The sequence below is a fragment of the Entelurus aequoreus genome, linkage group LG11 (genome assembly GCF_033978785.1).
Source record: "Entelurus aequoreus isolate RoL-2023_Sb linkage group LG11, RoL_Eaeq_v1.1, whole genome shotgun sequence".
NCBI lineage: Eukaryota > Metazoa > Chordata > Actinopteri > Syngnathiformes > Syngnathidae > Entelurus > Entelurus aequoreus.
The window spans coordinates 75,112,684-75,137,325 of NC_084741.1; the positions used below are offsets into that span (position 1 = coordinate 75,112,684).

General features: G+C 40.9%; 1 protein-coding gene across 1 annotated transcript in view; it reads right to left on the reverse strand.

Moving 5' to 3' along the window:
- The window catches only part of LOC133660472 (RNA-binding motif, single-stranded-interacting protein 3-like), a 230,354-nt gene that overhangs the window by 110,841 nt on the left and 94,871 nt on the right, over positions 1-24,642 (reverse strand). The window contains exon 3 of the mRNA XM_062063997.1: positions 24,350-24,429. Within this exon, the coding sequence (XP_061919981.1) occupies positions 24,350-24,429 (80 nt within the window). The remainder of the gene's footprint in view (positions 1-24,349; positions 24,430-24,642) is intronic.

The following is a 24,642-nucleotide window of genomic DNA, read 5'->3' on the forward strand; positions in this document are numbered from 1 at the left end:
CGCCCTAACCGCTCCACAGAGGACGCCATCTCCTCTGCACTCCACCTGAACTTAGCACATCTGGAAGGAAAGGACACACACGTGCGGATGTTGTTTCTGGACTTCAACTCGGCATTCAACACCATCATCCCGCAGCACTTGGTGAGCAAACTGGCCCCCCTTGGATTCAGTACCCCCCTATGCAACTGGCTGCTTGACTTCCTCACAGACAGACCCCAGTCTGTGAGAGTGGGCAACAACACCTCCAGTGCCATCTCCCTGAGCACCGACTACCCCCAGGGCTGCGTCCTGAGTCCGCTGCTTTTCACGTTGATGACCCATTACTGCTGCGCCAGGTCCACTACTAACCACATTGTGAAGTATGCGGACGACACAGCAGTAGTGGGCCTCATCCGTGACAACAATGACATGGACTACAGGGAGGAGGTGAAACATCTGGTTGACTGGTGCAGAACCAACAACCTGGTCCTGAACGTCGACAAGACCAAGGAGATCGTCAACTTCAGGAAGCACTAGTCCAGCCACGCTCCACTCTTCATCAACGGCACAGCGGTGGAGATGGTAAGCAGCACCAAGTTCCTGGGGGTGCAGATAACTGACAATATGACCTGGTACCTACACAACGGAGCTCTTGTAAAAAGAGCTCAGCAGCGCATGCAGTTTTTGCGTCGGATGAAAAGAGCACAGCTCCCTCCCCCCGATCTCACCACATTCTACAGAGGCACTATAGAGAGCCTGCTGACCAACAGCATCTATGTCTGGACTGGAGCCTGCAGTGCCTCAGACTGGAAGTCTCTGCAGAGAGTGGTGAGAACAGCGGAAAAGATAATCAGGACTACTCTTCCTTCTATCCAGGAGATCGCAAAAAGCCGCTGCCTGACCAGGGCTCAGAAAATCTGCAGAGACTCCTCCCAACCCCACCAAGGACTGTTTTCACTGCTGGACTCTAGAAATAGGTCCGCAGCCTCCGTAGCAGAACCTCCAGGTTCTGTAACAGCTTCTTCCCTCAGGCCGTAAGACTCTTGAACGCATTATAATAATCCCCTCAATTCCCCCCAAAAATGGATGAACTCGCTGGAATATAAAGACAATATAGCATACATCCATAAACGTAGATGCATATGCAAAAGTGCAATATATTCATCTTTACAGTAATTGATTTATTTATATCTGCACCTTATTGCTTTTTTATCCTGCACTGCCAACCAGCTAATGCCACGAAATTTCGTTCTTATCTGTACTGTAAAGCTCAAATTTGAACGACAATAAAAAGTTAGTCTAAGTCTACGTCTAAGACCCACAAACGCTGGCTGAGTAACAACAATATGAACGTTGCATGGACATTTCAGTTTCTGCATCCCACAGGGATTCTTCTTTTGTGTTTCTGCACCTGCGGTTCCCACACAAGGTTGCAACATTGTTTGTCAACACTGTCTGCTCTCATTTTGTCGCACATTTGACCCTCTGATGTTCTGTGTACCTACACTCTGTCCTCCCCGTCTAGGCCTGCTCTGTGTGTGTGTGTGTGTGTGTGTGTGTGTGTGTGTGTGTGTGTGTGTGTGTGTGTGTGTGTGTGTGTGTGTGTGTGTGTGTGTGTGTGTGTGTGTGTGTGGTACACGTAACATCAATTTCCACACTTGTATTAGCCCCGGGTCCAGTGGACCCCGGACATCTTATATGTAATAGAAATGTGTAGGGGAGGTGTATGGTGTGTGTTCATTAAATATGTATTCTGATATATGTTCTTCACAGAAAATGAGCCAAAGCCAGTGAGTCTCAGTTTGAAAAATTAATTAACTGTATCATTTTTCTTTCAATAAAAATCAAAAACGGGTCCCACAGACCCGAACACCACACAAGGGTTAAGTTTGATGAACAATATCTCTGAAGGAGTTTTTAGAGTGTAGACAATTACGGCTGCACTAATTGATGTTGTTTTTTGGGGGGAGCTTAGCTGCAATCAGGATGTGATGAAAATAAAGTGCCACATCACACTAAATATTACGCTTTTTCACCACGCTGACAATCTGTTGCTCTTCATAAGAAAGGCTGTGAACGGTTGAGGAAAATGTTTTAATTGTCAGGCTGACCCCTTGCTGCTCTAAGAAGGTGTGATGAATTTATGATGAGGGTGGGCACAGGGGTGCAAGAACCTTTTGGAGGGTCACTTAAGGCCATGCCAAAGCAATTTCCACTTGAATGAGAAAAGAAAGCACAAACAATATGGAATATAAATATAATATAGCCTGTGTTTCTCCTGCCAGCTTCCCCAAAGGATAGTGAGACAAGACACATACCATGAGGGCAATCTCAGCTCTATCAAAAAAATATCAGAGTGATGTTGGCTGAACAAACTTTACTGCACAGTGCAGACAATAGCCTGCTTCTCAGAGAAAATGAATGCAGGCAGAATTGGCTACTTAATGTATTACAATTAGTGGAGCTTCACTGTTGTGATTGTTTCCATTACATATTTCCATACTATTATTGTTGTCCATGCTGTCTAATTGTTTTTCATGCACATTGTGCATTCGCTCTGATACAGCCTGTGTGAGTCTATGCCTTCATTTATCAAAATGTCATTGTAAAAGGAAAAAAAAAGTATTCCACATTATTCACATTATTATTTCGATTCAATTCAATTGCTATCTACTGGAGGGTTCTTTTAAGTTTTCCAGGCCAAAGACCCCCAAACTGATGAAGAGATAGAGTGGTGACGCCCTACTTATATATGCTTAGTAAAATTGTGTTTTAAACGAAAATGGTCAGAAAAGGTAATTGCAATACTAAGATGTTCAAATAACATAGTACAGCGTCATTAATAGCCAACTGGCAACCAGGGCGCTGGTCGTTAGCTGACAACTCACCAACTAAACTAGTGCACTAATGGTTAGGTGAGAACTGAAGCGCTAATTTCTAGCTGACAACTAGCACGCTAATTGCTATATGACAACTGTTGTGCTATTCTCTAGCTGACAACTGCCACGCTAATCGCTCGCTGACAACTTTTGCACTAATCAATAGCTGGAAACTACTGCGCTAATCAATAGCTGACAACTGGTGTGCTAATGGCTAGCTTCCAGCCGGTGCAGTAATCGCTGGCTGAAAACTGGCGCTGTAATCACTGGTTGACAACTGGCGCGCTAATTGCTAATTGACAACTGGTGCATTAATCTCTAGCTCACAACTAGCAAGCTAATTGCTGGCTGACATCTGGCGCACTAGTCAATAGCTGAAAATTGGTGCACTAATGGTTGGCTGAGAACTGGTGCACGAATTGCTAGCTGAAAACTAGGACTCTAATCGCTAACTGACCACAGGTTCACTAATGGTTAGCTGAGAACCGGTACGCTAATCACTAGCAGGCAACAAGCACACTAATCGCTAGCTGACAACTAGTGTGTTAATCAGTCACTAAGAACCAATGCGTTAATCGCTACCTGACATCAGGTGTGCTAATCTCTAGCTGACAACTGGTGCGCTAATTGCTATCTGACAACAAGTGTGTTAATCACTAGCTAACAACTACTGCGTTAATCGCTAGCTGACATTAGGTGTGCTAATCTCTAGCAGACAATTGATGCACTAATCGCGAGCTGAAAACCGATGCACTAATCGCTAGCTGACAACTGACGCGATAATTACTAGAGCACTAATCACTAACTTTGTTTGTTTATGTTTTTATTTTAAAAGTAAGATGTACAGTGAGTAAGGTGTACACTTCACCACAATGTGTTGGATCTGTTACGATCACTTATTGGAGCTGGAGATCATGACCTCAAAGAGTCAGGATACGGCAGGCAGCTTGCAGGTTTAGGAATGTTTAACGTCCAAAAGTACAAAATCTAATGTAGAGTGCAACAGGGATATGCACAAAACAAGCAAATTGTGTGGGATAGGGCTAACAAATGCAAAACAAGAAGTAAAAAAAATGCTACTATCCGTTATAGTTCCTCTGACAAACAAGACAATGATCCCACACCCAACAACTAAGGGAGACTGGTTTAAATAGCCCTGTAGCCCTCATTAACACCAGGTGAGATAATCAGTACAAACAACCGGCTGGTGAGGAGAGAAGTGCTCAGAAGAAGAGTAAAGCTACTGCAAACACAATACAAACAAACCCGGACATGGGACCAAAATAAGAGCGCAAAACAGAAAGTGAAGCCAAAAACACAGAAAAAACACCCAAAAACTAAACAAAGAATGGCCTTACCTTCAGGTTGTAATAAGATCAATGTTATTGCATATTTTAAGACATTTAAATTGGTGGGAAAATTGCATGGGACACATAACAAATATTTAAAAAATAGGCTTATAAAAAAATTTGCAAATGCAGTGTCGATAAAAACTGAAATAACAATAAAACCTTAAAAATAGAAATGAAAATATATACATAGAGATAATAAATATTTAATAATTAAATATATCAAAGTGAAAATATTCAATATTTGTTGTTTCAAAATGTACAGTGTTGGCATTGTGTGACTAATGGGGAAGACTGTGACAGAAAAACACTTTGAATGCGGTGTCAGTTGTGTTTTTCGCAGTAGTCAATAACACTAAACAATGACTGCTGGATGGGGGGAAACCAACTTGACAAGATTAATTGAACAGAAGACAAAATGCTTAGCAGGACCGGTCAATTTGTCCAGCAGAATGTCTATTGTTCCATTTGCAGATATATCCACCCCAATTTATGTGCTTTATTTTCTTTATTCAGGTCAAAAGGAAGGCACTGACACATCTATAGTACGCTAACACTGTGACCCTCCACACCCCCCAACCTAACAACGCTAACCTGGATTAGTACCTAATCATTCATCATCATCAATACTAACCTGCTCTTTAGGCTGAATTTGATGAAGATTCATGAAATTAAAAAAGACTGACCGTGCGATCTTGAATGCCGTTACTCAACAAATTTAATTCATGTTTCCATAATCCAGCCAACTACAAAGAGTGTGAGCGAGTACGACCAAAACTTGAACAATTTTAGCCTAGACTACAGACCAGGTTTTGAGGATTACGTCAGAACAAGCAGTCCAACGATAAGCAGGATAGTTTTAGCAGGATATGTTGCCATGGTAATTCATACACCATAGTTAACCTGCTATCATACTCGGTTTGATGAAACAAGGTTAGAGCCAGTATCAGTCCCGCCCACTGACCAATAAGGGATCAGAGACAATGAAAACCCCGCCCTCTGACGGAAGCGATCAGAGACAATAACAACCCCTCCTGCTGACCAATAAGAGATCAGAGACAATGAAACCCCACCCACTGACCAATAAGAGATCAGAGGTGATGAAAGCCCCGCCCACTGACCAATCCGGAAATGAAAATCCGTAGAGATCAGCAAGACAGGGAGAATTAAAAGAAAGGATTTGCGAGCATCTGGAAAAACCTTCTAATTTTCTGCATCAATTTCAAAAGATTTCAATATACTAATATTATCCAATTTAAGAAACTATTTAACTGACCTAGCATCTTTTCCAGTCATTTTCACCATTTCCGAGTCCTAAATGGCTGTCAAAGTGTACCAACTTGTCGGAATACCTACTCAGACTTCTACTGTCCTGGAGAGATGCATAATTTATGATCTACAATAAACTTCCAGGGAGCAAGGAAGGGAGGAAACACCTCACCCGGGCAATAATGTCGAAATTGTACACAGGCTTGTGATCGCAGCGCTGCTATAAATACAAAAAATCTTGACATCCAAAATTGATGCCGTTGTGTCCTTGGGCAGGCCACTTCACCCTTGCCCCCGGTGCCGCTCACACTGGTGAATGAATGATGAATGAATGATAGGTGGTGGTTGGAGGGGCCGTAGCCGCTAACTGGCAGCCTCGCTTCCGTCAGTCTAGCCCAGGGCAGCTGTGGCTACTAATGTAGCTTACCACCACCAGGTGTGAATGAATGATGGGTTCTCACTTCTCTGCGAGCGCTTTGAGTATATCACTAATACTTGGTTAATATTCAAGTCAAATGTAGTATTGTTGGCAGATTTTGAATGGTTATTTATTTATTGTATGGGCAAAATAGAGGACCTCCCACATTCCATTTACGGTATGTACACGTTAGAATGCATTAAAAAAAAAAAGTCCGTCTTCTTGCCTCTCATAATGATTGTGAACGATAAGCAAAATTCCTAAAAAAGTGCAGTTCCGCCTTAAGTTGTGTTACAAAATGAACAGGAAGTGAACAAATGTCTTGGAAATGTATTTGAAATGGAAAAGGGGTAGGATTAGATAAGCTTTGCTTCTTCCTACTCCTTTTCATGTTGTAAAGAGAAAAGGAAAATATGTGAAATACGTGATGTATCATTTTGTAACTGTCTGCATGTTCAAAATAAACTTCAACCAATCGAAATAAAGTAGTATATCGCAGTATGCAATATGAATCATAATTGACATATTAGCAGTTGCAATCGTGTTTTCTTCAGCAAGTAGACTATCATTTTTAATATCGTATTTATTATAATAAATAGTTTTTGCTGATCCTGATTGAATTAAGCTGCTGTGTTGTCGATTAGGGATTGTAACGGTATCAAAATCTCACAGTACGGTATTATCACGGTATTAAGGCCAGGCTACAAAATTATTGTAGCATATGTCAAAAAAAACTTTACAGTGTGTAAAATGAAGTGGAAAAGATGTTTAGGATAAACACACTTACTGTAATTTAACACAAACATAATGCTAAAATGCTCTAAACATACTACAAACAAGTATGTTTAAGTGCAAAAAATAGTGCAGAAACATTTACTGTATCAAGGAAGTATTTAAAAAAAATTATGTTTGAGTGTCTTAAAGTGACAATGTAAACATCCAGTGTAAAACAATAATGTTCACTTTAATGTCGTTCAACTTTTACTATATGAGAAGTAGTTTCCTCTACAGTGGACATATTTTATTTCAGTTTGGTTAATGCTGTTTCTTGGATAAATGTAACTAACAATTCAACTTTTAATACTATAAATACCTCACAAACTGAAATCTAGCTTTGCTAGCTTCAAATATATTTTCTGGGTGATGGTTTATGAGGTGGCGACTTGTCAAGCCCAGGGTGTGGTCTGATAGGCTCCAGGTTATTAATGACTGAAAAATTGGTCACACTTATACTCATACTTATATTGAACATTTATTCAATGGTGAAAATGAGAGCAGCAAAGGTTTCCTCTTTTTAATTCACTTATTGCATTTTATTTAAATAAGATGTGAATGCATTGGCCATTAATTGTTGTTTACTTGCTTGTTTGTATCCATAATTCATTTATATATATAATTCCTTTACAATAAATAACAGGAATATAGGAAACTTCACTAGCAGTGTCCAGTACTCAGTATTTATTTCACAGTGGTTGAATTTTTTGCTAAAAAGTTACGGAATCTATTTCAACTAGCTCAATCGTTTCAGATCGTATTGTTGTAAAAAAAAATGAAATAAAACTGCGCCTGAATCGTATCAGCAACCACAAATTCGGAATCAAATCGAATTGTTCTAAAAACAAATCGTTACACCTCTACACCAAATCCATTCAAATAATTCTTGAGAAAACTTTAAAACATCTACTAAAGAGTCCAGCAAGGTTTTCCTGTCATTTATCTTTTAATTAAATCATGCAACACAACAATACCATCCACATTGAAATTCTCAGGATTTACTTTCTGCTGACAAATTTTAATGCGCGCAAACATTTTCAAATCAAAAGATTTATGATAGCAATTAAATGTTGTGACATTCTGTTGGTCAAACTATATGTGATATGCATTATTTATGGAAATACACAAGTGATTACTCTTCCTCAATGCAACATTGAAATAAAAATATAATATATGCAGACTTAATTCAACATCCTGTATTAAAATGCTGAACATGAGACATCTCTGCTGATTAAAAGGGATGAGCCAGATGGTGGAATGATGCTGCTGACCACTTAGCTTTTATTGTTTGCTGAGACTTAAATATGCTTAGAAAACTTTGTACTTTCTATTTTCTGTAGATTGCAAAAGTACGGTACAGTAATCCCATAACCTTCTTAAAGGGATGTGATGAATGTGAGAAGGTTTTTTTTTTTTTATTCCTGTGGCGTGACAATGCCTGGCCTGACGAGTCCTACTATAAACACACACAGAGAAAGGCTCTAAATACATGGAATTACCCAGGAGGAGGCCAAGGAGTCTTGCTTTCCAAAGTACGCTTTTTTTTTAAGACGGCAGAATATATCACTGAGTCTAGGTTTATCACTGTGTAACTATTGCTGTCACAAAAATGGTAGTGACATGCCGTAAACCATCAGAATCTGACTCACAGCATGTGGTGCATGTGTGTGTGTGTGTGTGTGTGTGTGTGTGTGTGTGTGTGTGTGTGTGTGTGTGTGTGTGTGTGTGTGTGTGTGTGTGTGTGTGTGTGAATGAGGTTTAAATTGCAAGGATTAAAATGTAAGATTATTAGGTCTTTATTTCCCACCTTAATGCTGCAGGTTTTTTTATGTGTTTTTTAACAAACACAAGCAATAAATCAATATGTGTGAAATCGCGCTTCAAATATCCCGGCTGTAACACACTGCAGATTTAAAAAATACAATTTATTTAAAAAAAAAAAAAGCATATTCTTCATCTTTTTTGGCCTAAATTAAGTTTTTATTTGTGTCTTATATGTGTTACAGTGCAGTTTGTGTTTTATTTTCTATTAATTATGTTGTGGCAGTATTGCGAAAACACACTAAACTGAGTTCCTTTTCCGGGTTAAGGTGTACACAGCGAACTATATAGGCAGCTATAGCGCCACTGAATTTTTACCGCGACAAAATCATATTTTCAAAATGTTTTAATACCACAGCTTTGACGTGGTCGGTGTGAAACCACAATGCAGAAACGCAATGCTAATATGGAAAGCTAACGTCACAGCTCATGATTGTAACTACGACTGTCAAGTTGACTAAGTTTGTGCAGAGCAACACAAGCCTGTGGTTTCAGCACTCAAATCCCAGTTCTAATTTAGAGGAATTATCCAGGATGGGATGAAGTATTTCCACATCGTGGCCATGTTGTAGTGGTCGGGTGATGGCCATTACAATGATACTTGGGTATGACTCAAAACTGCATCCGGTGATGAGGCTTCAGTTCGGGAGTTCTGGAGTTTTGGGGAAGGTGGAGTTACCCCTCAGTCATCATTGCTCCCAGGTCCACTCTGACCCGGGGTGGTAGTACCTGTCAGGGTCCCAGCTATGGGTTGAATAGCATTTCAAAGACCTCAACGGTGGAAGTGGCGGAGGATGACACTGCATGTCACAACGGCACTGAAGGCGGATGAAGGCTGCAACAGAGAGTGGTCTCCAGTCGTCATGGATCCATGCCACTGGATCAAGGCCCCTCTCTGCCAAGGACCGTGTGGTGGCTGCAGGCGCATCAGTCTCCCCACGCTAAAAGACGTCACGCGCAGGCGTCCTCCCGAATGGGAATCCATCCATTCTGAGGACAGTCATACTCGACTACGAGTGACTGCCGATGATGATGATGATGATGATACTTGAAGGATTATTCAGGCTAGCAGTAAGTGCTGTAATCGCGAACAAACTCAAGGCTACTAGTGTCAGGGTGAATATATGGGTGTTATTTAATTTTTACAGGGCTCTGATATTGTTAATTTATTTTATTTAGAAGGTCATAAAGAGTTTGTATCCTCTAATTAAGAAAATATTTGATTTATTAATAAGTCTACTTTGCGGGAATCATTATATTGTGGTCATGTCCCAATTAACAGTGATGAACAAGGGACAACTGTAGATAATAAATGTTTAATTAAATAATACAATTATAATCTTACTAAATACTTTGACTTACAATCTTGTAAAAATTGTGATTGTATTGTGATGGCCGAACAAGTGTTTTGTTTGTCTTTGAGCTTTTATTCGACTGCTGTAATGTGTGACGGTAAGCAGAGTGTTGTAAAGTCATTCTCAAAATCATGGCTGTTTTTATTTTTTTATTTACATGGTAAGTTTCCATAGCGTCAGTGATCATCTTTATAAGACCCCTGCTTGCATAAACCCCTGCTGGTGATGGTCCCGAGCGAGTAAATGATCTATGCTATATGCCAGCTAGTTGCATTTGGAGAACTTGTGTGCACGCTTTCCTTAGCAGCATAGAGACCAAGCCATCGCGGCCTTAAAACATTGACACCGTATTTATTTCTTATTTGCGCAGTTTAACAATATCAGGTATTTTAAGGGGGCTTTAAAATTTGAGTGCAATTTTTTAAATTAATTTTTTTACAAGAGAATTCAGAATAAATCAATATAAATATGCAGGAATATGAGGTTAAATAAATAATAATATAACCTGTCATTATTCACTGTGATTATATATCATTAGAAGACCCTTTGTCAGCACTTATTATCCAATCCAATCCATTCCATCAGTAATCCAGTCCATGTTTTCACTGTTACCTTAGCAAGGTCGAGCCAGACCACAGCAGTATTAAGGCTCAGTGCGTTCACAACACTGCAGGGTACTATGTCCAATTCAGATTTTTTGTGTCAAATCAGATCTTTTTAAGTAGTCCATTCCAATGTGAATGCAAACTGACCCGAATACAGACATTGCATCATGACGTTGCACGTCCTGCAGTGTTTACGGAAGTAAACTCGGAAGTAGACATGTACTTCTCAATACTGGCGTATTTGTGGCAATTTTAAGGATTCTGTGCAATCAAAGTCAACATTTCCTGAACCGCGGAGAAGATAATGAAAGAACATGTCTTCCGCAGTTTTGGGGACATTTGCCTCGATGTCTGCCCTGAAGAACGTGTTGGCGACCAGTGGTGGAGCATTGATTAACCTAAGTTCCGAAAACATTATTCTTACCTATTTCTGCTAATTCGTCAACTATTTATTTTGCATTTGTCTATTTCAGTGAATAATAATGACGCTTATAACAAGCATCAACATAATTCGCTATTATGCGACCGGACTACAGTTCATTCACACTGAAGTCGCATCATAACACTATCTGATTTGTAATATAAAACTCATCCTAATAATGTCTATAATATTGATGACAGAAAAATAACTTCCATACCGTATGAGAAGCAAAGTACACTATTACAGCATTGCAGTATAAGTGTGCTACTTAAACCTAATTGATGTTGTTTAATAGCCTTAGTGTTATTTTAGAGTAGCGTTTTGGGGGCTCTGAAGACTGGATGCACTGACAGACTCAGTCAAAAAGGTGGAGTTATATGGCTGTTTTTTATCTTCACTTTTATTGTTTTCACCATAAATGGCAGGTTATTGTGATAGTCCATATCACCCATCCCTACTGGCCAGGTGTTGCTTGTGGGCTTTGAATTTGACACCTCTGATCTAAATGCCTTAAATTACAAAACAGGAAACTAACAATATTGCTTTTCAATAATGTATGCATCACAATAAGCTTACACAATAATGAGTAGATCTCCCAATGTGCACCAAAATTATTATGCCAAAGCTGTAAAAAACAACCGCAACATTCCCTTTTTTCTTACAAAAATGACAATCTTAAGTAAGATTTGAGTCATTAAATGTTATTTTAATTGCTTGTTTTGTGAGCAGCACCTTAATCAGTTAAAGCACCTTTAATTTAATTGTGTATTAGCTTCTCCGTTGACAATAAGGACTTTTCATTTCATTTCGCAGAGGCGACAGATAGAAAGCAGCATGGATGGAAAATGACACCATTAGTTACGTTTCCACTCGAATGTCCACACTTTAATCACATTTCCATTAAATTAGCCAAAGAAAATGCAAATCTATGCACTTCCACACGCCACCATGAACAGCAGGAGTTGGCCACATGAAACTAAGCAGCTGGTGACACTTACTCTCCATTTCTCTAATAAGATGGCACATTAAAAGAGCACTGATCAAAACTGAAAACACAGAAAACCATGCGGAAAACATGTTGGAAAGGAAGACTATATTTGGCTCAAGTATTAAGGGATGAAGTACCCTCGTTGGCAGATGGCAGATACCTGCTCAAGCACTCATATGACATTTAAAAGGCACAATGTGTAAGATTTAAGGTACATTTGGTACAGTAGGAAGGAAACATAACAAATACACCAATGTGTTTATTGTGTTACTGGACACTAGTAAACCCTTTACATGAACACAGAACAGGTTTATTTATGTGGGAAGTATCATGCATTTTCCTGTTTACCCGTATTACTTGCTCTCGTAGAAGACGTTTGTCATATTTTAATATGATTTACCATAATTTCGGGACTATAAGCCACTTCTTTTTCCCACACTTTGAAAACTATGCTTTATACCAGGGGTTCTTAACCTTTTTGACCTTGGGGCCCAATTTTTCCACTACAGAGGGGCCCACTCAAATATTAACACTGAATTAGTCATCTTACTCTTGATTTTAATCATATTCATTAATTACATCTAACTTAATTTTCAATTATTAAAATAAACCCTGTTAAACTATATGAACACGTGTTGATCACAAATATAATCAAGGCTGATATGAAAAATAAATCCTAAACAAATATACTGCAAAAGAAGGGACTCATAAAAAAAAAGATAACAAATTAATTTACAAACAAGTTTGCAATGCTAAAATAAGTAAATTCTGAGTAAATTTATAAAAAATAATATTAATACATTTTTCTTTAGTAATATAAGATTAAAGGGCAAATGAAAATACAGCTTAACCACCGAAGTCATGAATTTTGCAGTGTTGGAAAAGTGTATTACAACTGAGTGCCGCTAATTTATAGATTTCTCCGGGTTAGTAAGATTCGCATGCCGCCATTAAATTTGGCTTCATCACATTAGACCAAAGATATTAGTTTAGTTTAGTTTAGTCTTTATTTGAAGGGACAATGTACAGAAACATTAAGCTCAAAGACAGATATGTTCTGTACCAGATTATAGCTAAATAGCTAATTTCCATCTGCAGTCCCTGGCTACCTAAATTAAAGGGATACAAAAATCATGCAATAAAATTATGACAATAAAATCATACACAAGTATAAAGAAAAAAGTCATAAAATGCCCTTTCATGGACACATACTTAATATACAATACAACCACACCTCATTTACATCATCACACAAAGACAATACATGCTTTTGTTCACATCTGTCATCATTTGTAAAAACAACCATGATTTTAACACACACACCTCACAATTTACAATAAAAATGCTCTCATGGATAAATATAATACACATTAAGTTGACGTGTCAAACATAATGCCCATCTTAGTGACCGTGTGAGCAGCTTTGATTGCTCCAAAGCCACTTTTTAACTTCAATTGTGAATGAAGAGTAATCTGTTAGACTTTTCAAGTTTGTTGTGAGGTCATTCCATTCCTTTATGGCTTTATATGAAAAGGCTGATTGTGCAAAAGAGGTTTTACATCTGGGTATGCTACACTGCCCCCTGGTGGAGGCTCGTGTGTTTATAGATGTCACAGCAGATGTAAACTGGACAAAGTGCTTAAGTGGCGCTGGTGCAGTGTTTTTTAAGATTCGATGGGCCATTCGTATTGATGCTAATCTTTGAATGTTAGCTAAATTTAACAATCTATATTTTTGGAGAACTAAACAATGATGGTGGTGTTGTGGTTTTCGGTCAAGGATTTTGAGGGATTGTTTGTGCAAAGTTTCCAATGGCCTCAGTGTCATTTTGCTTGCCTGCAACCAACATGTTATACAATAATAAAAACGAGACATAATCATTGCATTAAAATAAGTTTGAGCTGCCTCCAGTGTTAATGAATTCCTGATACATTTGAACGTTTTTATGTTTTGTATGTATGTCATGTATTGTCAAACGGGTCACAGTAGACCAATGACATACATTCACATTAAATCAAACACACTCACACAATTTTTCAGTCAGCTATTTAGCACGCTATGGACTCACCCTCATCAAGATGCAACAAAGTGCACACAACGCAGGTACAGAGCCGAAAGCGATCAACCCGGACATGAAAAAAGAAAATGGCCGCCGCTCGGAATGGAAATCCACCGCCTCCGAGGCTACCTGCCTCACGACTAAAGCCAAAATGGGGCCAAAAAAACCCTGAGTTCCCTCAACCTCGAAACCGAAGAAGACCACCCTTAGTGCGCAGGAAGAGGAAAAGGACAAAGACCGTAATGAGTGACTTTTCCGGTAGGCTACTGTGTGTCTGTTTCTTGTTAAATTTGTGCATGAACACAAGCGCCTGTGTTAATATTACATGTTTCAATCGTGTACAGATAATAAACTTGGGCGGCCAATATATGTACAAATTAAAATTAGGCCAATAACTAAGTGGGTGCGACTTATATTTATGTGCGCTCCATCACGGTAATAGTTTTTGGAATTAATTGTTCTGCGTTTTTTATTGATCTTATTCTATGCAATCTTTATCTTACTGCAAGTATTAATTCGGGCTCACAGTATTAAAACGTTATTCTTTAAAATTTTTACAAAACAAAATACTAAAACTAAACAAATATAATCTATTAGTTTGAGGATGGTGGGTGAGTCAAAAAGTTACAAAGACATTATTAGGGATAGACACAGTTGACTCCATCAGTTTGATTTCAGGCTTTCCGACATAAATAAATCCTCATGGAAGCAGTCGCAGCAAGCTTGGAACACAGGGTGCCACTCTTAGAAATCTACAGTGAAATACATTTTCTGTAGCGTTTTTTTGTACATAAAACACCTTATTTTTACATTTTCCCTGCGCTTTGAATCCTGCGGCTTATAAAATGGTGCGGCTAATTTATTGAGTTTTCTTCGCTAACGGTAATTTGTATTGAACAAATAGTTTACAACAGCGACAAATACACTGAAAAGCTCTGTTATTGTTTGTGCTATGGCACCATCTTTTGGACTTTTCGCTCCCTGCACTTCCTGTTTTGTACCTTAAACCGGAAGTATATCCTGTTTCGTCTACTATTCATGTATAGCGTTTCTGATCAAAGGATTCCTCATTTATCACTCCAAGAAATGTTCGTAAGTTTTACAATATAACTAAAACAATTCATACATACTAAACCATCCCATGTGTGATGTCTGTAGGAATGTCCATCCATCATTTTCTACCGTTTGTCCCTTTCGGGGTCGCGGGTGGTGCTGGAGCCTATCTCACCTGCATTCAGTTGCTTCATGTCGCTTTCATGCATATTTGTATATGTTATCATAATGTAAGCTAGCGTCATTACAATGAACACATATGCTAACACATTTAGAAGTGTCTTTTATGGTTTTCTTTTTGTATTTTTTCAGTTTTGTAAATTCACCAAAACGTCACTGTGGACTTCTTGAGCTTGTTTAGGTAAATGGAGAGCTAGCTTCCGGAGCTTGTGGGTCAATGACAATGACTTGTGTTTTGTTTGATCAGCCGTTTTACTGCCATGTGACAGGTACCGTTTGGAAACAATTAAGGTATGTAAATAAAATCAACAAATTCTTTCACGCGGGCATCTGCAGCTTTTAGTCCGGTGTGGCTAATACATGTAAAACTATTTATTTCTTCTAAAATTTGGTGGGTGCAGCTTAAATATCGGTGTGCTCTAAAGCCCGGAAAGTATGGTAGGTGTTATTCACATCCCCTGGTAACTTGCTTTGGATATATATTACGGTATGTTCCTGAGTACGGTCCACACCCGACACCTTAGTGCATTTTTCATGAACTCCTCTATTAGGAATGACTGCACAATTGTTGACTCTCTCCTATGTGAATGTTCCGCAATTGCAGGCTAATTAAGTGATTTGACCTGCAGGGGTGTAGTCCATCTTATCTATAGAATGTGATTTAAGCTTACACACTTGTCCTTAATGGCAGATCTTTAATGTAAGACAATTTCGTCTACTTTCCTGACTCTAAACCAAAAAGGTGTTTGTTTTCTTTCGACAGTGGAAGCTGTTGGAAGCAGATCAGAATCATATCCATATTTAAGTGTTACTTCTTTCTAAACTCCTATAGTCATATAAAGAATAGCTAGTATTCTTCCTTCTTTTGAGTCTCATAGTAAGGTGTTGGCCTTCTAGATTGGAATGTGTCAGAGTAGAGATAACTCGGAGTAGTCTAAACAAAGGGAGTGGGGCCGAGGGACAGAGGGAAGATCACGGGACTTCCGGGGGTTTGAGGGGAGACCGAGCTAGACCGATCTGGACCGGGCTGGGGAACGCTGGTGTGCTAGATTGGTCTCATGGTTGTCCTCTAAGCTTGGAGAATAAACCACAAAATACCAATTACTGCCTGTTGATTGTATATAAACATCAGCTTATGTGCCATGAAAAGAATCTGGGAGAGACTAGCAATTTGAATTCCCCATTGGAGGAATGCTGGTCAACGCAACAAAGCCCTGCAAATTAATTCCCCTGATAATTTGGATTTGGCAAACATTGAATCTAATGTTGCACAGAACCTTATAGTTCATCATCTGATGAGATGTCAGTATATCAAACACAACTTCATTGTAAAAAAATACAGAGGAGAGCAGGGCTGTGCGATTAATCAAAGGTTTTGCAAAGGCTGCCAGAAAACCAGCAGAAGAAAGAGAATTAGTCACGTGCATACTTGCCAACCCTCCCGAATTTTCCGGGAGACTCCCGAATTTCAGTACCTCTCCCGAAAATCTCCCGGGACAACCATTCTCCTGAATTTCTCCCTATTTCTAGCCGGACTTAAGGCACGCCCCCTCCAGGTCCGTGAGGACAGCCTGTCGTCACGTCCGCTTGGCCAACCAAAAAGTACTTTTTGGTTGGCCAACGGTTTACGTTGTATTGCACCCCCTGACGGCAAGTGTGGGAGTCGGTTCTGAAGTATGAAGTAAAGAGACGTAACTTCATCATCTTGCCTGGTTATTGACTCCAACCCAGAATATTACACTCCCCATACCTACGCTCCTTCAAAGGCTGTGGTACTGGCTGCAAAGCATTGCACTTTCAAATACAACAATGAGTAGAGAGGAGTATTATGTGTGTATATGTGTAAATAAATGAACACTGAAATTCAAGTATTTATTTTATTTATATGTATATATATGTAATAAAATACATATATATACAGCTAGAATTCACTGAAAGTCAAGTATTTATTTATATATATATATACACTACCGTTCAAAAGTTTGGGGTCACCCAAACAATTTTGTGGAATAGCCTTCATTTCTAAGAACAAGAATAGACTGTCGAGTTTCAGATGAAAGTTCTCTTTTTCTGGCCATTTTGAGCGTTTAATTGACCCCACTAATGTGATGCTCCAGAAACTCAATCTGCTCAAAGGAAGGTCAGTTTTGTAGCTCCTGTAATGAGCTAAACTGTTTTCAGATGTGTGAACATGATTGCACAAGGGTTTTCTAATCATCAATTAGCTTTCTGAGCCAATGAGCAAACACATTGTACCATTAGAACACTGGAGTGATAGTTGCTGGAAATGGGCCTCTATACACCTATGTAGATATTGCACCAAAAACCAGACATTTGCAGCTAGAATAGTCATTTACCACATTAGCAATGTATAGAGTGTATTTCCTTAAAGTTAAGACTAGTTTAAAGTTATCTTTATTGAAAAGTACAGTGCTTTTCCTTCAAAAATAAGGACATTTCAATGTGACCCCAAACTTTTGAACGGTAGTGTATATATATAAGAAATACTTGAATTTCAGTGAATTCTACCTATAAATATACTCCTTCCGCCTTAACCCCGCCCTCCCGACCCCGCCCACCTCAAACTCACCCCTCCCAAATCTCCCGAATTTGGAGGTCTCAAGGTTGGCAAGTATGGTCACTTGACACACTGAAGCGTCTTGGAGGAAAACTCAAACACGGAGCCGACAGACAACACGAGCGGCTTATACCTAAACAGAATTCTGTGTCAGTTGTTTGGACACACTTTGGCTACAATGAGGATGACGCCCACCAAAAACTAGAATACATTGGTACTTTAACTTACGAGTTCCCCAACCTTGGAGTGTTTTGACATAAGAGCTATGTCTTGGCCAATTGCTATGCCTTAAGTTGCGAGAAAAAAATTACTTACAAGCCTCCTTGCTGCTAGTTGGTGTAGCAAATGCCACAGTGAACCCTGTAAGATCCGACCAAAACGTCTGGTGTTACTTGCTGGCATTAGTTTACAGCTAGAATTTGACAATATTTTGTTTTCCAACCATTGGAATGGAACAAGTCAGTGTGAAGATCAGTGCTGAGAAGAAATGTACAATATTCATTTAATTTAAAACAAATCTAAAATATGACCAAAATGTGTAGCCGACTTTTTGAGGCACTTTGAGCATATCACTGCTTGTCTGCACCATACCGAAGCATAAGGAGTTCAACGCCAGTCAAGGACATTAAGATAATATCTAAATGGTGGACATTTTCAATGAAAATATGGAGAGGATGGCGATGGTGTGTTTGATGTAGAAGCAGCTGGAAAGACATAGCATAGAAGTATGATCTCAAAGGTAAATGCTGTACATTATTATTACATTACTTCATAAAACTACTGTTTGTACTGTATTGTTTTTATATAATACTTCTTATCTAAAAGTTCGATTTCCTCTTTGAAAGACACGTTACATGTTAAAATTGTGTTTTTGGGTTGCCAAGCACCAATGAAATAGATTTTAATTCATTTCACTGGGCGATGTAGTTTTGTGTTACGAGCTCAGTCATAGAACTAATTAAGCTTGTAAATTGAGTTGAGGTACTACTCGAATAATTGACAGTGGGATAACGAGGTAGAAGGTTCATTTAATTGTGGTTTAGGTGTTTGTCATCATCTACACAAGGCTAGCGAGGGGCGAGGTAAGATCGAGGGAATGCATGTCAACAAACTCCTTGTCAGTTGTTATCTAAGTTTATGAAAGAAAGTATTGAGTTTACAAAATTATTTATGATAAGGTTCATTTCACACTTTTGTGACAATTTAATCGTTTCTCACGCCGTGCTTTATCTTTGCACTTGTATGACGATTAAGAATGTTAATTTGCCAAACTGACTGTTCAGTCATTGAAGGGTTTATGAAAGCAAAAATATCTCTATAACCGGTCCTTTCTAATCATTGTTTGTTGGATTGGTGGTCGATCATCACCCCAGAATGGATTGTCTTTGATCTTAGAAGTTCCACTATATAAAATCTCTGTGTTTCGTACTAATAGCAATATTGTTGTGAGACGCAAGCACCCAGGATGCTTTTTCTCAGGAATCATGCCAGCAGGACGTGGAGCAAAGCATCCCATCTGCCCTTGATTTCCATTTTATTCAGTCTACTGCACAGCCTGTTTTACTATCTGATCCCCTTATACCTCCCTGTCTTCCTTTTTCTCACTTGTCACTTTCTGTTTTGCTTTATCAAAGACACCTTTCATCTCTTTAAACCCACTGACATCCCCATACTCTGCTTTATCACGCCTGCCTGCTCTTTCTTCTACCCCTCATTACTCCCCTTTTGTTGTCAATTCAGTCTTAAAAATGTATGCCGATTACTTTTGGGACATCACAGAAGAAAAGCTTTTAAAGTACAGTATAACAATTGGTTGCCTTTTTTTTCCTATTTCTTGAAGTGTATGTTACTTAAAGGCCTACTGAAATGAAATGTTTTTATTTAAACGGGGATAGCAGATCCATTCTATGTGTCATACTTGATCATTTCGCGATATTGCCATATTTTTGCTGAAAATATTTAGTAGAGAACATCGACGATAAGGTTCACAACTTTTGGTCGCCGATAAAAAAAGCCTTGCCGTACCGGAAGTAGCGTGACGTCACAGGTTGAAAGGCTGCTCACATTTCCCCATTGTTTACACTAGCAGCGAGAGCGATTCGGACCGAGAAAGCGACGATTACCCCATTAATTTGAGCGAGGATGAAAGATTCGTGGATGAGGAACGTAAGAATGAAGGACTAGAGTACAGTGCAGGACGTATCTTTTTTCGCTCTGACCGTAACTTAGGTACAAGGGTTCATTGGATTCCACACTTTCTCCTTTTTCTATTGTGGATCACGGATTTGTATTTTCAACCACCTCGGACACTATATCCTCTTGAAAATGAGAGTCGAGAACGCGAAATGGACATTCGCAGTGACTTTTATCTCCACGACAATAAATCGGCGAAACACTTTAGCTACGGAGCTAACGTGATAGCATCGGGCTTAACTGCAGATAGAAACAAAAGAAATAAGCCCCTGACTGGAAGGATAGACAGAAAATCAACAATACTATTGTGAGATGTCTCTGTCTCGGGTTCCTCTTGGACCACCAGGGAAGGCACAACACTCTCGGATGGGGTTTTTACAATTGTTTTAATTCTTTTCTCACACAAGTCTCTCCCGGCTTTTCAGCCTTTGCTGCGGCGTTTTACAATTGTTTTGCTTCTTTTCTCACACCAGTCTCTCTTGGCTTTTTAGCTCTTCTTTCGCACAATGTCTCTCCTTTGGCTTTTCAGCCCTCTCCTCCTGTACTCGCTCCTGCTTTCCAGCTCCGCTCTCCCTCATGGTCTCTGACGCTGCTAATAAAGGAACAGGTGATTAGATAACTCGTTCCAGCTGAGCCATCCACTCACCTGTCTGCTGCTTCATGGCCGGCCCCCGCACACACCCCGCCCGCAGGGAACGCGCAAACCACGCCCCTCTCCACATGCCTCCACCGCCAAATTTAGGCCGGGCAGCCGTCCGGCCGCGCCCACTCCCTGGAGCACCCTTTCGGGTGAGGTCAGTCAGTGGGCCGGTCCAGTCCGCGAACCGGGGAATGAACCGGCGGTAATAGCCCGCCAGTCCCAAAAACTGCCTCACCTCTTTTTTTGTCTTGGGGGATGGACAGGCCTCGATCGCCGATGTTTTGTCCCCTTGTGGCCGCACCTGTCCCCCTCCCAAGTGGTACCCCAGATACTGTACCTCCCTCCGGCCAACCGCGCACTTTGCCGGGTTGGCGGTGAGCCCCGCCCACCTCAGGGACTCGAGCACCGCCCCAACCCGTCGCATGTGTTGTTCCCAGCTGCTACTCTGGATGATGACATCATCCAGGTAGGCAGCCGCGTATGCAGCGTGGGGTCGTAGCACGCGGTCCATGAGACGCTGGAACGTGGCGGGCGCACCGAACAAGCCAAACGGAAGTGTCACAAATTGGTACAAACCGTCCGGAGTTGAAAAGGCCGTTTTTTCTCGGGACTCTGGTGACAAGGGAATCTGCCAGTAGCCCTTGGTCAAATCCAGTGTCGTGAAAAAATTAGCAGTGCCCAGCCGATCCAGGAGCTCGTCGACCCGAGGCATTGGGTACGCGTCAAACCGTGATTGTTCATTCACCCTGCGGTAATCCACACAGAACCGCACAGTCCCATCCTTCTTCCCAACCAGAACAATAGGACTGCACCACGCGCTGTGGGATTCTTCTATCACCCCCAACTCAAGCATGGTTTTTAATTCCTCCCGAACTATTTTGCGCTTGTGTTCAGGAAGCCGATATGGCCGAGACCGCACCGTAACCCCCGGGCTGGTCTCAATATGATGGCGGATGAGACTCGTGCGACCGGGCCGCGAGGAGAACACATCCGAGTAGCGCCGCTGTAACTCAGCAACCTCCGCTCTCTGCGCCAATGTGAGCTGGTCATCACAGGACAGCTGAGGGGCCGGGCCAGAGCGCGGGATCTCCGGCCCCAACTCCTCCTCTTCCCTCACCACTGTCACCATGGAAACAGGCTCCGCCTCCTTCCATGCCTTCAGCAGGTTCAAATGGTAGATCTGAGTGTCTCCGCGTCGGTCCGAGCGCCGAACCTCATAATCGACATCACCCACTTGCCGTGCGACCTCAAAGGGCCCCTGCCACTTTGCAAGTAATTTGGAGCTTGAGGTTGGAAGCAATACAAGCATCACCCCAACGGCGGGGGTGATGGGGTGGGCCCCTCGCCCGTCTTGGTTTCCGCCTCCCGCTGGACCGCCAGGTGTTCCTCCGCCAATTCCACCGCTGCTTTGACGTCCGGGGGGCTGTGGTACCTGACCCACGCGGAGGTCCTGGCCGGGATGGCCTCCACGAACCGCTCCAGGACGATGGCCTCCAGCATTTTTGGTTAGGCTGAAGCCAACGGGTTGCTGCGTCTCTCAGTTGGAACGCCAGCACGATGGCCGGCCCCCTGGTCCCAACTTCATGGCCCGGAACTTTCGCCGATGGTCTTCGGGGCTGCTGCCGACCCGGTCCAGTATGGCGTGGCGCAAGTTTGAATACTGCATGCGAGCGGCCGCCGGGAGACTCAACGCCGCCCGCTGCGCCTCCCCCACCAGGAGCGGCAGCAGCTTCGCGCCCCATTCCTCCTCCGGCCACTTGCATGATGTCGCCGTGGCCTCGAAGACATCGAGGAATGTCTGGGGGTCCTACCCCTCCACCATGCGCTTCATGAAGGACATCCCTCCCGCCGCCTCTGCTCTGCCCATTAGCGCCTGCAGCACCTGTGTCTGCTGCCGTCGACACTTCGGCCAGCACTTGGTCCAGTGCCTCCAGCGGGGATGTTGTCGACATATCTTCTGGGGGTTGTGTTGCTGCAGCCAGCCGCTAATACACCGATCCCACCCACAGCTTTCTTCTTTGCAGTCTTCATTGTTCATTAAACAAATTGCAAAAGATTCACCAACACAGATGTCCAGAATACTGTGGAATTTTGTGATGAAAACAGAGCTTTTTGTATTGGATACAATGGTGTCCGAATACTTCCGTTTCAACCATTGACGTCACGCGCATACGTCATCATATCTAAACGTTTTCAACCGGAAGTTCCCTGGGAAATTTAAAATTGCACTTTATAAGTTAACCCGGCCGTATTGGCATGTGTTGCAATGTTAAGATTTCATCATTGATATATAAACTATCAGACTGCGTGGTCGGTAGTAGTGGGTTTCAGTAGGCCTTTAAGCCTGAGTATTTACAACAGAGTGACAGAAGACAGTGGACAGTCGAGCCGAAGAAACTCGGATGTTAATACACTGTAAAGATGGGCCCAAAAGAATGTGGACAATAGTTTTTAGAAATTTGGCCAATAAACAATACCTGCTATTAGTGTTGTCCCGATACCAATATTTTGGTACCAAAATTATTTTGATACTTTTCTGAATAAAGGGGACCACAAAAAATTGCATTATTGGCTTTATTTTAACAACAAATGTTAGGGTACATTAAACATATGTTTCTTATTGCAAGTTTGTCCTTAAATAAAATAGTGAACACACAAGACAACTTGTCTTTTATTAGTCAGTAAGCAAACAAAGGCTCCTAATTTAGCTGCTGACATATGCAGTAACATATTTTGTTATTTTCCATTCTATTATTTCGTCAAAATTATTAAGGACAAGTGGTAGAAAATGTATTATTAATCTACTTGTTCATTTACTGTTAACATCTGCTTACTTTATCTTATCTTTTAACAGGTTCTATCTACACTTGGGTTAAAATGTAATAATCACTTATTCTTCTGTTGTTTGATACTTTACATCAGTTTTGGATGATACCACAAATTTGGGTATCAATCCGATACCAAGTCGTTACAGGATCATACATTGGTCATATTCAAAGTCCTCATGTGTCCAGGGACATGTTTCTTTAGTTTATAAACAAAATATACCTTTTAAAAAAACGAAAGAAAATGTTGTGATGCCAAAATATATCGACGTAATCATAGTAATATCAACTAGATGCGCTACTGTACTTGGTATCATTACAGTGGATGTTAGGAGTAGATCCACTAATGGCATTTGTTTACATTTTGATGCCGGTGAGCTACGATGTGTAGTGAAGCATGTTTAGCTATTCCTCGTCCTGCAGGGATGATACTTGTAAGAAACATACTTTATTTGTCGCCATGGAGGTGAGGATTAGTGATTTAGAAGTAGCTAAAACACTGCCGACTAGGGCTGGACTTTAGCCACTAGCTAGCTAGCCATATCTTAAAGCACCTCTTCCGGTGGGCGTTTCAGTGTTATAACTTCACCTTTATCGTTAGTTTTAAGCCAAAATGCGTCCGTTCTCCCTTTTCTGTCTACACACTGTGTCTGCTTGTAAGTACTCTGTGATTGTGCGCTGCCGAACATGCTCCTTTGCTCGTAAACCAGCAATGACACGACGGGACGACGACGGGGGCACGGGGGGGTGGCAGACCGGTACTTTTCAGATGTGATATAGTACCGACAATGATTCACTAGTATCGCGGTACTATACCGGTATACCGTACAACCCTACCTGCTATATTAACTTGAGATGGACTGAGAGATGGTAAACATGCAGAACTCATCCAAGCATCAAAACATCACTACTAAATCCCAGCTTAGACAGCAGAAAGCATCAGCCCTTAAGATCTGCACCTACCTGCCATGCCTGGAGGAGTTTTCAAGAATTTGCCATTGAAATTTTGAATGACCACGTCACACTTTTCTGTAGACTCCATCCTGAGAAACAGCAAAGGAGACATGATTAGACCCTATCTCAGGTCAAAATTAGCTCTCTATATGTAAAAAAATTCATATATATATAGCACATAAGCACTGTGATCAGTACATGTACAAGTCTTACATATAACACTAAAAATGTCAAATACCTGCCTGGTTATGCATCTGTGATTGACTATGTACAGATGTTACCAGTTTAATGTTGCCTCAATT